The following is a 14,713-nucleotide window of genomic DNA, read 5'->3' as shown; positions in this document are numbered from 1 at the left end:
AAGGGCATCAGTGCCCATAATTTAAATAAAAAGTATAATCCCTGGCTGTAGCCAATTAAAGGGTTCAGAAGTAAAGACACCTAAAGTCATGAGCATCCTAGAGCCCAGACCTTGGTTTCTAAATATCATTGCCCCCTAGAAGGAATGAGAGTTCCCTGAAGAAATGGCTGATTCTAGGACTGGGATAGGCAAAGTCTGAGCCTGGAATATCTTGTGCCAGAAAACAAGGAAGGGGCTAAAAACTGATTAGAGGTAGTTTGAAATGACTCCCTGCAAGCAAATATGGAGCAATGTGAGCATCCAAAAGAATAATCAAAACATTATAAAATACTGAATTTAAAATACAAATCCATGAATCATAATAATTCTAAGAGAAAAATTTGGGAACAAAGAAAAAGGAAAGCTCCATTTACAGAAGAATATCAACTAATAAGTATAGGAAAAATGATAGAAACATCACTATTTTGCAAGCACATTTATCATAAATGAAGGAATTACGCAAACTAAAGGGCCTGGGTTCATTAAAAATGTTAATATTATGAAAGACACGGTCCCTCCCCCCAAAAACCATTGGGGGTACTGCTCCAGATTAAAAGAGATTAGAAGGCAGATGTGGTAATGCATGCCTATAATCCTAGCTACTTGGGAGCCTGTGGCAGGAGGATTGCTTAAGCCCGAGCCCCAGACCAGCCTAGGCAACACAGCAAGATCCTGTCCCTAAAAAAAAAAAAAAGAAAGAAAAAAAAGAGAATTGAGAGATATAACAACTAAATGCAATGTGTAATATTTAATTGCATCCTGGACTGGTTAAAAAAACAACAATAATAAGCCCCAGCTACAAAGCGCATTATAAAGAAACAACCGGGGAAATGTAAATACGGATTCTCTTTTTTTTTTTTTTTTTTCAGTCGGAGTCTCGCTCTATCGTCCAGGCTGGAGTGCAGTGGTGCGATCTCGGCTCACTGCAACCTCTGCCTCCTGGGTTCGTGCCATTCTCCTGCTTCAGCTTCCCAAATAGCCGGGACTACAGGTGCCTGCCACCACGCCCGGCTGATTTTTCATATTTTTAGTAGAGACGGGGTTTCACCATGTTAGCCAGGATGGTCTTGATCTCCTGACCTCGTGATCCGCTCGCGTCGGCCTCCCAAAGTGCTGGGATTACAGGCGTGAGCCACTGAGCCCGGCCGGATTATATCTTAAATAATAGTAAAAATGTAATAGTATGTTAGATTTCTTGATTGATGATTGTATTAGGCTTAATAGGATAATGGCCTTGTTCTTAGATGATGCGTGCTAAAGTAATTAGGAATAAAGAAATCTCATAATGTTTACAATTTACTCTCAAATAGTTCAGCCAAAAAAAAGTGTGTGTGTGTGTGTGTGTGTGTGTGTTTATAAAATCTAGGGTTCAATGTCTTATTCTTGTCAACTTTCTTAGGTTTGAAATTTTGCAAAATAAGAGGCAAAGAAGAAAGTTCTTAAAGAATTCAAAGCATTGAGTGCCATGATCTGACTTGTATTCTAGGATGACTATTCTGAGAGAATTTATTTCAGAAAGAGACAAACCAGGAATAGCACACCAGAGGCCAATTTACCATAAAGCTGATGAAGCTCAAGCTTCAAGACTCTTTTCTTGTGGATCCTTTCCAAGCCCCAGGAAGAACCTGAGCAATATATCTTCACATGGTCATATTCTTTTGCAAAATTTGCAAAATAAGATATTTAGTCAAGACTATTGTCTCTTTCCACTCCAAATCACTTCATCTTGTATCAGGCAGCTCTGGAGTAACTACCGGCATTTGTGGGATGCTGCTAAAGGGAATTTAACCTTAGGCTTAATGAACTATTTGTGGTTTATAGTCACTTCCATGTATAGTTGAGTGTTTGATAACTATCCTAATACACGTATGACAACTATTCTAATACACGTATGACTTTTAGAAATGCTTCTGCCACCCACAGTGCACACTTACTTGGTGTCATGACAAGAATCCTGAGCTGAAATAGGAATACAACACAAACTCTGGTGCCCAGGACCAGAAAGATGTGGAAAGAGAAGAAATATGCTGAAAGAAAAACTGATTATCATTCTCATCTCTATAGAAAATATCATAAAGTGGTTGTATTAGTCTGTTCTCATGCTGCTAACAAAGACATACCTGAGACTGGGTAATTTATAAAGAAGAGGAGGTTTAATGGACTCATAGTTCCATATGGCTGGGGAGGCCTCATGATCATGGTGGAAGGTGAAGGAGGAGCAAAGTCACATCTTACATGGCAGCAGGCAAGAGAGCATGACCAGAACTGCCCTTTTATAAAACCATCAGATCTCAAGAGACTTACTCACTATCATGAGAATAGAACAGGAAAAACCCACTCCCATGATTCAACCACCTCCCACCAGGTCCCTCCCATGACACATGGGGATTATGACAATTCAACATGAGATTTGTGTGGGGACACAGCCATAACCCATCAGTGGTTATCATATGAAGAGATGACCAAAAACTATGGTCACCCAAAAAATATAAGAAAAGTTGAAGAAGTATCAGGCTGTTAAAAAGATCTGTTGCCAGGTGTGGTGGCTCACGCCTGTAACCCCAGCACTTTGGGAGGCTGAGGTGGGCAGATGGCTTGAGCCTAGGAGATGGAGACCAGCCTGAGCAACATGGCAGAATTTCATCTCTATAAAAAAATTGGCTGGATGTGGTGGCATATGCCTGTAGTCCTTGCTACTCAGGAGGCTAAGGTGGGGGGAGATTGTTCAAGCCCAGGAGGTCCAGGCTGCAGTGATCTATGATCATGCCACTGCACTCCAGCCTGGGCAACAGAGCAAGACCCTATCTCAAAAATATATACATATATTTTAAAATGTCTGCAGTATTTGACAACTTTTTAGTTGTAATTTGTTGTGCTTTCACTTATCATTCTAAATATTTACTTTTGTACATATATGTATCTGTTATTTTGTGGGTTTTTTTCCTTATGAAGGACCTCCCAGATTGTATAAGTTTGAGGCCCTACAGAATCTGAAACCATCCCTTAAAGAGACCAAAAAGAAGGCCACCATGACAAACAACTAAATGACTAGAATGTGAAATCCAATGGAGATGAAGAGAAAGTAATGAGTTTGAGATTTATTTAAAATGTAAAAGCAAAAGGGCTTCTTAATCAACTGATATGGGGAATTGGGCTGGGTCTAGGATGATTCTTGTTTGGGTGAATGGATAGGATTGGCATCATTCACCAAGACAGGAAATTTGGCCAGAGGAAGATGATGTCTATGGAGATATGTGTCAGGAGCAAGACTAAAGCCAGAGAGACAGGCTGAACAGTTATCAGTGTTTACACAGGAGAAGCCAGGGCAACAGATTAGCAGGTTAATGGTTTGGCTGAAGAGTAAGAACAGGTGAGGTCAAAGGATGGAACCCTGGGAAACAATTCCGCTGTGTGTGTGGGAGGATGGGAGAAAGGTAAAGGAGACAGATAGTTAAAAGAACCAGTAGCTTTATTAAGTGGAGGGAGAGGTATGTTTCAATAATTTCAATAAAAGATAAGTATTATTATCTCTTATCTCTTCAATAAGAGATAATTGTTATTAAAGTGTATTAAATTTGGCTAACGAGGATATAAGTGATGTCTTAGTCCGTTTTGTGCTGCTATAATGGAACACCACATAATTGGGTAATTTATAAAGAAAAGAAATTTATTTCTCACAGTTCTGGAGGCCGAGATGTCCAATATCAAGGCGCCAGCATCTGGTGAGACCTTCCTGCTGCATCGTCCCATGGTGGAAGGCAGAAGTACAAGAGAGTTCACAAGACAGAGGGCAGAAGGGGGCCAAACTCATCCTTTTACAGGAGCCCACTCCCATGATAACTAACCCATTTTAAAGATAATAGCATCAATCCATTTACGAGGGCAGAGTCCTCTTGCCCTAATTACCTCCTAAAGTCTCACTGCCCAACACTGTGCCCATCACATGAACTTTGGGGAACAAATTCAGACCACAGCAACTGGAGACCCTGAGTAAGAAAAAACTTGGTGTACTTGTGAAAGTCAAAGTCAGACTGTAGTGGACTGAAGAATGAATAGGAAATGGACTCGGGAAGTGCAGATAACTCTTTTATGAATCATGACCAGAAATAAAAAGAAAGATAGGGAAGTAGAGGGGATATGGGGTCACGGGTAGGTCATGTCTGCCTTACTTGTATCTACTAATGCTATATATATACCTGCCCTCTGACCCAACAATCCCGCTCCTGGGTAACGACCTAAGCATCTTCAAAAGAAGAATGGATAAATAAATTATGGCATATTCATACAATGGACTAATATATAGTAATAAAAAGAACAAACTACAGATAAACACAACATGGACAAATCTCAAAAGTATTATGTTAACTGAAATTAGCCTAACCTAAGACACTACTACATACCATATAATTTCATTTGTATGAAGTTCAGAAATAGGTATAACTAATCTGTATTGTTAGAAGTCAGAATAGCAGTTACCTCTGAGGAGGAGCATTATTAACTGGGAAGAGCATGAGGGAGCCTTCTCAAATGCTGCAAATGTTCTATACCTTGATCTGTGTGGGTTGCGCGGCTGCATACATAGGTAAAAATGCATTTAGCTGCACTCTAAGATGAGTAAAGTTTATGTCCTTTACTTTGCAATACCTCAATTTAAAAGTTTTTAGAATAATCTGTACAAATAAAATTTTAAAAATAGCTTTACTAGGAAATACCACTAAGAAGATCTGTAAAATACCACCAAACCAAACTGAATCCTGAGTTGGCCCTAAGATATCTGACAATAATATGCACAGCAGCAATGGCTGAAGCAGCCTGAACCCAATGAATCTATCAGCCATGGAATAAGCAATCCTTTCTTTTAGGCAGCACTGTCAGTGTTTCCAGCTCACTCATTGTTATCTACCTAAAAATCCTGCTCCCAAGCCTACATCTTCATGTGAACAATCTATCCTTCCCAATTGGGTAGACCTTCAGATCATCAAAAAGAGTTTTCTAGGGCTCAGCATCAGCCTAATACCTCTCATATGTCAAAATAATACAATTGCTGACTTCCATCACTACTGTGGAAGAGCCATTTAGAAGACAGATTTGCACCCAGTGGAATCACAGCAGAAGTTCATGATCCTCCCCTTTGTTGTTTTTTTATTGTATCAAATGATGAAGCGATAGCAGCTGGCATTGAACCAAAGTCATTTTGGTTTTCAAAAACAAACCCTATTATCCATTAATAAACTTAGCACTATTTAAAATATATATAATATTTGCATGCTCACTACAAAAAAAGAATATTAAATACTTACCATTTTGTCTGGTACCAACAGCAGCAATAATTACTGGAACTGAATTTAATGCTCTTTTTATCACTGGAATATAATTATCCTTTACTTCATGGAATGAAAACTTGTCATTAACGTTGTATTTGATCACAATGATGTCAGCACCCCCAATTAGATTTCGAGAAGTGTACCAATCACTGTCAAATATGTCCTAAACCAAAATGCAAATAGCAATCTTTAGTCTACTTATCTTCCAATCTATCCTGAAATAATTTATGACATTAATTTTTGGAATTCATAAAAAATTATTTTAAAATAAGTAACCACATAAAATTAAAAGTGTTGCAGTCTGCCAACTCTCTTTTTAAAAATGTTTACTTACTCGTGTAGCCTGGACAATTATATAATGGTTAAACAGGAGAACCTGAGAATTCTTGAGAGTCAGATGAAATAAGCAACCTCTTTCACTATTTGCACTTAAAAATAAGCCCTTTGTTTTAAAATTACACTATATTTTTATCACCTCATAAATTCAAAAGTGTAACATTATGGCATTAGATGGAAGAGCAACAGTATGAGTAACGAAGCTTCAAAGGTTTTCCTGTGACCCAGTTAGACATTGCAGGATTTTCAGTGTTTTGAACTGCAATACATTTTAAATTCTGTGAAGTTCCATATACTTTATTCATATTTTGAAAATTCATGTATACTTTTCAACTTCATCCATCCTTTGGACAGTACTGTATATGCACAGTATGAATGTGGGGTGAGGGAGAAATTCCTTTATTAAAAAAAGAGATACTGTGTATTACAAGGTGTTAACATGGTAAGGAATATATTTTCAATTCATGTATTTTGCTTACATAAATTAAAAATTCAGGATAAATTCTTCTAGTTCTGAAATATTTACTTTTGTGCTACAGCTAATAACACTTATATTTATTTAGAACTGGGGCCAGTAAGTAATTTATTACAAACACTATTCCTCAAAAATATAATGTTTTGATTTTTTTTCTGTCGCCCAGCATGGATTCCAGTGGTGTGATCTCGGCTCACTGCAGCCTCCACCTCCCAGTTTCAAGCAATTCCTATGCCTCAGCCTCCTGAGTAGCTGGGACTACAGGTGTGCACCACCATTCCAGCTAATTTTTTGTACTTTAGCAGAGATGGGGTTTCAATCATGATGCTCAGGCTGGTCTCCAACTTCTGAGCTCAGGCAGTCTGCCCACTTCAGTCTCCCAAAGTGCGAGGATTACAGTCATGAGCCACCGTGCCTGGCCTGGGTTGATATTTTAAATATAATTTTTCAGTTTCTGTATGAATAGTGATGTAAGGAAAATATCTTTAGGTATCTTAACTCCACTACCAAATAATGTGCAAGTAGTTTTCTTCTCACATTCTAGTTAACTATTAATCATCTGTCCTTTTATGTGGCCTTTGGTATATACTTCTAGGATGTAATAAAGCTAGATTAAGAAAATAGCTAGGTGTGACTAACAGGTCCAAAAGCTGTTGAGCTAAGAAAGTTCAAACTTTGAAATATGAGTCTAAAACAGGGTTAACAGTGTTTGAATCAGCCAACCAAGGTCTATGTGACAGAGCTTTTATCCTACGATGGCACATTCTGGAGGAGTATCACACAGCAATGCCCTTCTGAAGAGAGAGCTTCTTCTCATCAGTGCCTCCCCCAGTTCCCCATACCCTCCCAGCCACTCATTTCCCACAAGTACACTCAGAGTAACAAGAACTGCAGAATTTTTTGTCATGAATACCCTATCAAAACTGGGATGCGTATAGTATTTTTGAAGGGAGGTAAAAGAACCAAAAAAAAACAACAAAAAAAAAGGCAAAATATGGACTATAAACAACAAAGGCAAAGGGTTGAACTTGGTAGAGGGTGCAAGGGGGGAGAAGGGAAGTGGGACACAGTGAAAAAAATGGGAAAGCTTCCCAGCAGAACTCTCAAACTGCCAAATCCCAAACCACACAGCCGATTCAGTTCCAACTGCATCTGTTACAGCGTTCAAATTCAAAGTATACAAGTATAACAGAGTGCGTAAGTATAACAAGGAAGGCAAATGAGATAAAAAACTAAACAAAAGTGGGGCCAATATTAAGCAGCCATTTAACTCGGAGAGAATAAATCAAAAGTAGCTGCTTTTCGAATTCCAAATAGTTCAAAATTCCAGAGTTACTGGAGAGGTATGCAGGGAAGAGGAGGACCTTTAAGGGAAAATGTTATGAAAAAATGGGTCTGGGCATCTTTAACTCTGTGGGATTGAGGAGGTGAAGACTATAAATACTTCATTTGTAATCCAAATCAGAGCTTCAAACCCTGCAAAGAAAACTGTAAATCTGTTAAACTACCTCACTGCTTTTTGTGGAATATTTTTAATAAACAGTAAAAGATACAGAAACGTGAAATGAAATAATAATGTACCACATCAAAAAAACAGATGGGAAAGAGAGAGAAAGACATACTAAATAATATGCTACGTCTAATGAATCTGCAGTACATTTGTTTTAAAACTGCCAAGTATATAAGGCAAGGATCCAGGGTAAGGCTAAGGATCTATAGAACAGAACTAGGGGAGAGAAACACAGCTATCTCATTTCAACTTCAAGGCAACAACAACACATCTCTTCTCAAACTATGTCAAAGAGAAAATACTCCAAAGATTTCTAGAATTATGAAGGAAATCAAATTCTCCCACCCCTTGTAAATCAGTTCCAGGATTTCCTCTAGGGGGTTATGCAACACAAGGCTTGGAGCCACATTTGGAGAATTGAACTCATCTTTAAAAAAAAAAAATCTGAATTTCTACAGTGAAACTATTTTATTTTACTTGATTGTGGGGCTGCATGTATGAAGTACGAACATCGGTGCCCCAGTGTACTGGTACTGTAGTTGTATAAATCTTGAATGACCTGTGAAAATCTTACTTTTGCTTAGTATTAATATAAGTGATACATAACTATACTAAAGTTATAACACTTTATTTTTATATTAGCTACCACTTATAGAGCATCTACTAAATGCCAGCCTCTATACTTAGAACTTGACACATGCTAGTTTCTCATTCACTTCTCAGCATAGCTCTAAGAGGCAGATTATTTTATAGATAGGGAAAATAAGGCTGAGAGAAGGTAAGTGATTTAACAAGGACACACAGACCTGAAATGGCAATGTGGGAATCTGAAATCAGATCCTTTTGATATCAAAGGCTATATACTCTATCTGCTCTGCTATATTTCATATTCTGATCCCATACATACGTCAAATAACAGTTGATTAATGCAATCAGCTTTAGTATCTCTGATGGGCTTTACTTACCACCAAGTGAAGAAAAGCACGTTATAAAGAACAGCTCTAGAAATGGAATCTCATATCTGAAGATCATTATAACCTAGAAAATTGTACCTGGTTACAAACTTGGTGCCTTAAACAAGGCCAGAGTCTAACCAAACAAAATGTGATTAGCAAGATAAACCATAACAACCAGAATATGGCAAAAATCCGTACTATAGGTGCTTATTTTCTCCATTTGGAAGATTTCATTTAACTAGACAAAGTTTATGGGATCACAAGCATTGCTGTTTGTGAAATTAACAATATAAACAGGAAAGTGTTAACAACTCAAATTAAATACAGGGAAAGCAATCCTAACAACCTAATGTAGCTAATTTTATTTTCTCTACATTTACTGGATTCACTAAACATTTGTTCAACTGCATGTTGAACCGTTATGTTTTTAGGCTGTAAGATCTTTCACAACGAAAGAGCCCAAGTAAAAGAAATGTTTCATTTGCCTGCATAGACTCTGGCCAGTAGGTTCTCCATCAATACTTCTTATGAACAGCGTCATCACTATCATAACTAGCGGTTTAATAGTATCTCTTAATTGAAAAGGCCTGTTTTTTATTTTACCAAATTCACATAACTTTCTTCTTTAACTGAAAACTTACACGAGCGAGTGATCTTTTCTTTCTGTTATATGGAACTTTGCATAAGAAATTTTTCCAAGTACATTGTACACATTTTTTTAGAATGGCATGATAGTTTCCTATAGCCCTAATTCAGTTTTTTTAATATTGCTGTTTAAATGTGAAATCTCACACAGTGATAATTTGTATTTTTTCAGGCACTTAACTTTCTTCTGTTATTAAATGTAACATTTAGCTGAAACATACATAACTCCAATATCAGTAAAGAATTGGAGATTTTCAAATAAGATTAAAGGAAATCATTCAAACATGTTATTGTATACTGAAAATACTTACATGTGTCAGAAAGTAAGTCCCTTTCTCCCTTAATCAAACACTCAAGAATCGGACTATAATTTATCTACTTCACTACAATTTTGTTCAATTATTACAAATTTTAATTTTTTTAAAGTTTTCCAAGCAACATTAGTAATATTATTTCTGATTTATGAGTCACTAAGACAAACAGCTAATACATAAAGAGTATTTGCATTATTAAAATTAAAAGTTTTCAGAGATCAATTAATAGTGCTATAAATGAGTCATTTAAAATTAACTCCCAGTCCCTGTCTTTTCCTCCGCTTTCCAGAGGAACTATTTCTGAACTGTCCCAGTGAAAAGTATTTTTGCCTGTGTTGAGCTTTGAGAGGGCTGTATTTTTAGAACACTAATATTACACTATCACCCATAGGGTAGGCATAAAAAAACACTGCTTTTTGCTGATGAAACGTAGTGACCCCGTCCCTTGGAGTTGGCACATTTAACTGTCAGCTGCCTACCAAGGGACAACCCACAGTCGTGAAGTGTACCAGTAAGTGCTCCACATTCCCACTGGGGCCTTCTATCTTCCTAAGAGTGTTCTCTGACGGGGCTGTTCCCTGCCCAGTGAAACAAAGGACCAAAGATTTTCTCAAAAATGTTTAAAAATTTGACCCATGTAACAAGGACACTCCACACTCACGGAAGTGGGCAGAAGGGGGAGGGGGAAAAAAAAGGAAAGAAAAGCTTCTTCAGCCTTGGCGCGGAGCAGCTGCTGTTCCTTACCCAGACGGGACAGTCGTGGACCACCAGCTTGACATTCCCAAACGCACTGGCCTGATACTCGGTGAACACCGGACGCGCGACCGTGCTGGCCGCGTTCAGCAACAAGCTGCTCTCGTCCCCCGAGACGAGAGGGCTTTTCCCCAGGTAAGTGCGGATGAGCCCCGACGGCCGGTTGTCCTGGTGGAACGTGTCCCCCTCGTTCCCCAGCGCCACGATGTGGATGGACCTGCACGGACAGAGGGGGTGAGGGGAGAAGGGAAACACGGTCAGCGCGCGGGTCTCTCCTCAGAACAGGAAGTGCGGAGGACAGTGCGCGGCGAGGATGGGCACCAGCCCCTGTCCCTGGGGCGCACGGCACGCGCTGGAGAGAGACAATGGCAGGACGGCGGCGCGTACGTACATGATCTCAAATCCAAGGGCAGGGCGGCGACTCGGAGAAAAGCAGCGGCTCACGGCCTCGCGGGGCCCCGGGGCGGCGAGTTCACCCGCAATCCGCTCATCCCTGGCCGCGTCCCCCCCGCGCGCCTCCACCGCGGCGGGGCCGACGCACAGCGGGGCCGGGGCCGCGCCAGCCAGCGAGCGAGCTGGGGACCAGGGCGGGCTAGCGGGCGGGGGACAAGCTGCTGCTACTCAGGGAGTGCCGGGGAACATCGCTGGGCGCTGGACCGCCGCGCAGCCCCGAGTGGACGCCGCTGACCGCAGTCCCCTCTCCGCCGTGCCTCCTCGGCTGGCAGCTGTCGCCTCCTGCTGCCGCTGCCGCTGCCGCTGCTCCTCCTCCTCTAGGCAGAGAAGGGGGGTCAGGGAGATCGGGGCCTCCGCCCCCTCGGCGGACCGGGCTCGGGCTCAGCACGTGCCGGCCCTGGGGGTCGGGCGGACGCGGGGGACGCGCTCCCCGCCGAGGCCCTGGAGCTCCGGCGGCGGCGGCTGGACACAAAGGAGCAGCCCGCGCGGGGCGCCGCGGAATATAAATTAATAAATACAACGCCCCAGCCCGAGAGCTCCCGGCCGCCAATCCGCCTGCAGCAAGTTTGTTCAACTCGCAAGGCCGTAACCAGAGCCAGGAAAGGGGGGTGGGGCCATGGGGCCCCCGCTCACTCCGGACTGGAAAAAGGAGGTTAGGGAAGCTAGGGATTCCAGCCCGAGTGCCGCCCCAGCAACCCGATTTCCCCCCTCCTTGGCCTTGACCGAAAGTGCTTTACCACGTCTGCCGCTTTGTCATTTGTCAACATGCGCTACAGCTGTTTTCTAAAATCATACTTCTGAGAAAAAATAAAGGCAACATTCATGCTGCTGCAGAAAGGGTTCTTTGTTCACACACCAATTAATTTGCTAATGTCGCCTTGGGGGGATTATTTACTATTTCAAGCTATATTTAGCGTATTTTACCGAAAACTTCAGGATTTTAAATGCTGGGATTTTTAGTGTGATCGTTTTTAAAGGAAGTTATGTATGGGGGTTTAACGTGTTGGTAAGTTAAATGCCAGTTTACTTGGAGATTTTTCCTTACACGTTATGGCCACATATTTAATAATAGCTCCGCAGACGAACTGAAAACATAATCATCTAAATGCAAAGATACTTTAGATTCTTTCATAATAATGCACTGAAGTAAAGGCTATGAATATCCCTAACGTGCTTCAAACTACCTCGATACAAGCGAACACTGGGACCCACTTACTAACACCAAAATGGGCCAGGGATTACTCTGGGGTTAGACTCCTCCATACAGTATTAAAATTCTAACCAGTACCTTACTCTGTGTTGAAAAGAGTTCTTGCTTATCCTTTTATCTATTTATTTTTCCCTTCTGTAAAATTGGACTGTTTCTTTTCTCAACTGAGCTATTTTGAGGGTATGAAAGAGGGGGTATTGAGTAGGGCAGTAAAAAAACTAGGGCAACAGCGTTTTATTATGGGCCCTTATTGCTCGGTTGAAAGTAGTTTAATAGTTTCTCGTGCTCAGAGAGGATATAATCAGAGACATTCTTTATGTGGTCACTGTTTTTTTTTTTAAATCTAATTTCCCTTTGCATTTTCTATGATTTCTCTTTTAGGCTCTAGAACCTAAACCGTCCTTAACAATTCCAGCATGCAGGATCACTTTTTCTCTTGGGTTAATGGAAAATATATTTTCTCATCAGTCTCTTCCAGAAACCCATAAGTCAAAAACAAAGACACTAGAATGGATGAATGGATAAAGAAAATGTGGTATACACATGTAATGGATGATTAGCATTTAAAAAAGAAGAAAATTCCTTCATAAACTACAACATGGATGAACCTTGAGAACCTTATGCTAAGTGGAATCAGCCAGTTGCAAATCACAAAAAGTGATTCCATTTATATGAGGTATCTAAAGTAGTCAAACTCTTAGAAACAGAAAGTAGAATAATGGTTACCAGGGGCTGGGGAGAGGGGAAAAGGGGGGGGTTGTTCAACAGGTATAGTGTTTCAGGTTTGCAGGAAGAAAAAGTTATAGAGATCTATTGCATGAGGTGCATATATAGTTCATACTATACTAAACTATAGAACTGAACACTGGAACATTATTAACTAAACACTAGAATGTGTACTGAATATTAGAACATGATTAACATGGTAAATATTGTTATATTTTATGACAAAATAAAAATATTAATACAAAAATGAAACAAAGACACCAAAGTTGCTGACAACTTGGAAGTGTCAGAAAGGGAGAAATTATTCATTTTTTCCTTAGTTACTGAATAGGTGAGCCAAGCCTGTGCTGGGTAGGCATAGGAGATCCCAAGATACATAAGACTTGGTCATTGACCTTAAGAAGCTAAGGCAATTTGTTACCAGAAAGGGGTCTCAATCCCGACTCCAAAAGAGAGCTCTTGGACCTCCAGCGAAGAATTCAGGGCAAGTCCATAAAGTGAAATCAAGTTTATTAAGAAAGTAAAGTAAAAAATAATGGCTACTCCATAGGCAGAGCCGTGTCATGGGCTGCTCGACTGAGTACATAGTTATTTCTTGATTATATGCTAAACAAGGGGTGGATTATTCATGAGTTTTTCTGGAAAGGGTGGGCATCTCCCAGAACTGAGAGTTCCTCCTCTTTTCAGACCACATAGGGTAACTTCCTGACGTTGCCATGACATTTGTAAACTGTCATTGTGCTGATGGATTGTCTTTTAGCATGCTAGTGCCTTATAATTAGCATATAATGAGCAGTGAGGTTGACCAGAGGTCACTGTCACCACCATCTTGGTTTTGGTGGGTTTTGGCCGGCTTCTTTACCACATTCTGTTTTATCAGCAAGGTCTTTGTGACCTGTATCTTGTGCTGACCTTCTATCTTATCCCGTGGCTAAGAATGCCTAACCTCCTAGGAATGCAGCCCAGTAGGTTTCAGCCTCGGTGTACCCAGCCTCTACTCAAGATGGAGTCGTTCTGGTTCAAACGCCTCTGACATATTAATTAGTTTGTGAATATTAGCACACTCAATCCTTTTGAAAACATTCTAGTTCCTTAAGTGATTATGACACAGGCCTAGGCAGTCAGTGAAAGAGATAGGTACAAAGTAAAAGGTAAGTTCAGTGAATGTTAGGAAGAGATCTGTGCTTTCTGTGTCAGATAGAAGTTCATAAAGTAAACATTGTCTTAGGTCTTAAAAGATTAAGAGTTTGTTAGATTTAGAGGAAGAGGAGGTTAGAAGGGAAGGAGTACTTGAAAGAACTGGACAAACATCACATGCAAAGTTATAAAGAAATGGAAGATTATGGCTCGTCTTAGGAACAGCAAGAGATGAAGTTTGTGCTGGCACGAAGGTTTCTATAATAAAGCAGGCAGAAAAAAGAGTGGTGGAGGCTTCCCAAGAGATTTCTGGAGTCATACCTGGTGATACTCAAGCTACAAATTGAGTATCTGGTACAAAGCCTGGCTACATATTCACCAAACCTGTTTTCTCTTCCAAGACAGCTAAATGATGTTTCTCAAATTTTGTGCATATAGGTAGGGCCACATGATTAGTTCTCATCAACAGAATATGATCCCTGCTGAGCAGTAGAGAAGTGTGTCTCTCCATTCTCTTTTATCTTCCTGTCTCAACCACATGAAGTCAGGTCAACCTTGAAGGCAGGTGTTTGAAGCTATTAGCACTGCAGTGTGGAACCAGTCCTTGAATGACTAGTTACAGCAGAGCCTCCTCACAGCATGCATTGTACTGTGATTTGAGTGATAAATAGATCTTCAGTGAGTTGAGCCAGACATTTTGAGGTCAATTATTACAGCAGTTAGTGTTATTTATCTTGGCTAAAAGAATATCACAGATGGTCCATTTCCTGATATCTTAAAGATGTTTTCATAATTTTCTTATGACCACTTTTTAAAAGTTATTTCCCTTTTATTT

At 40.3% G+C, this 14,713-nt stretch overlaps 1 protein-coding gene across 3 annotated transcripts in view; it reads right to left on the bottom strand.

Annotated features, from left to right (window-relative positions):
- RHOBTB3 (Rho related BTB domain containing 3) overlaps positions 1 to 11,623 on the bottom strand; it is an 86,828-nt gene extending 75,205 nt beyond the window's left edge. For 2 of the 3 annotated variants that reach the window (XM_030816999.1, XM_030817003.1), the window contains exons 1-3: positions 10,744 to 11,623; positions 10,344 to 10,569; positions 5,340 to 5,526 (exon numbers count right to left, since the gene is read on the bottom strand). In XM_030816999.1, the coding sequence (XP_030672859.1) occupies positions 5,340 to 5,526; positions 10,344 to 10,569; positions 10,744 to 10,745 (415 nt within the window). In that variant the 5' untranslated portion in view covers positions 10,746 to 11,623. The remainder of the gene's footprint in view (positions 1 to 5,339; positions 5,527 to 10,343; positions 10,570 to 10,743) is intronic. The other variant, XM_003261630.4, reaches the window with a different exon arrangement.
- Positions 11,624 to 14,713: the final 3,090 nt, after the last annotated feature.

The sequence above is a fragment of the Nomascus leucogenys genome, chromosome 2 (assembly GCF_006542625.1).
Source record: "Nomascus leucogenys isolate Asia chromosome 2, Asia_NLE_v1, whole genome shotgun sequence".
NCBI classification, from domain to species: Eukaryota; Metazoa; Chordata; class Mammalia; order Primates; family Hylobatidae; genus Nomascus; species Nomascus leucogenys.
Note: the sequence above shows the minus strand (reverse complement) of the source record. Positions and strands in the feature narration are given on the sequence as shown.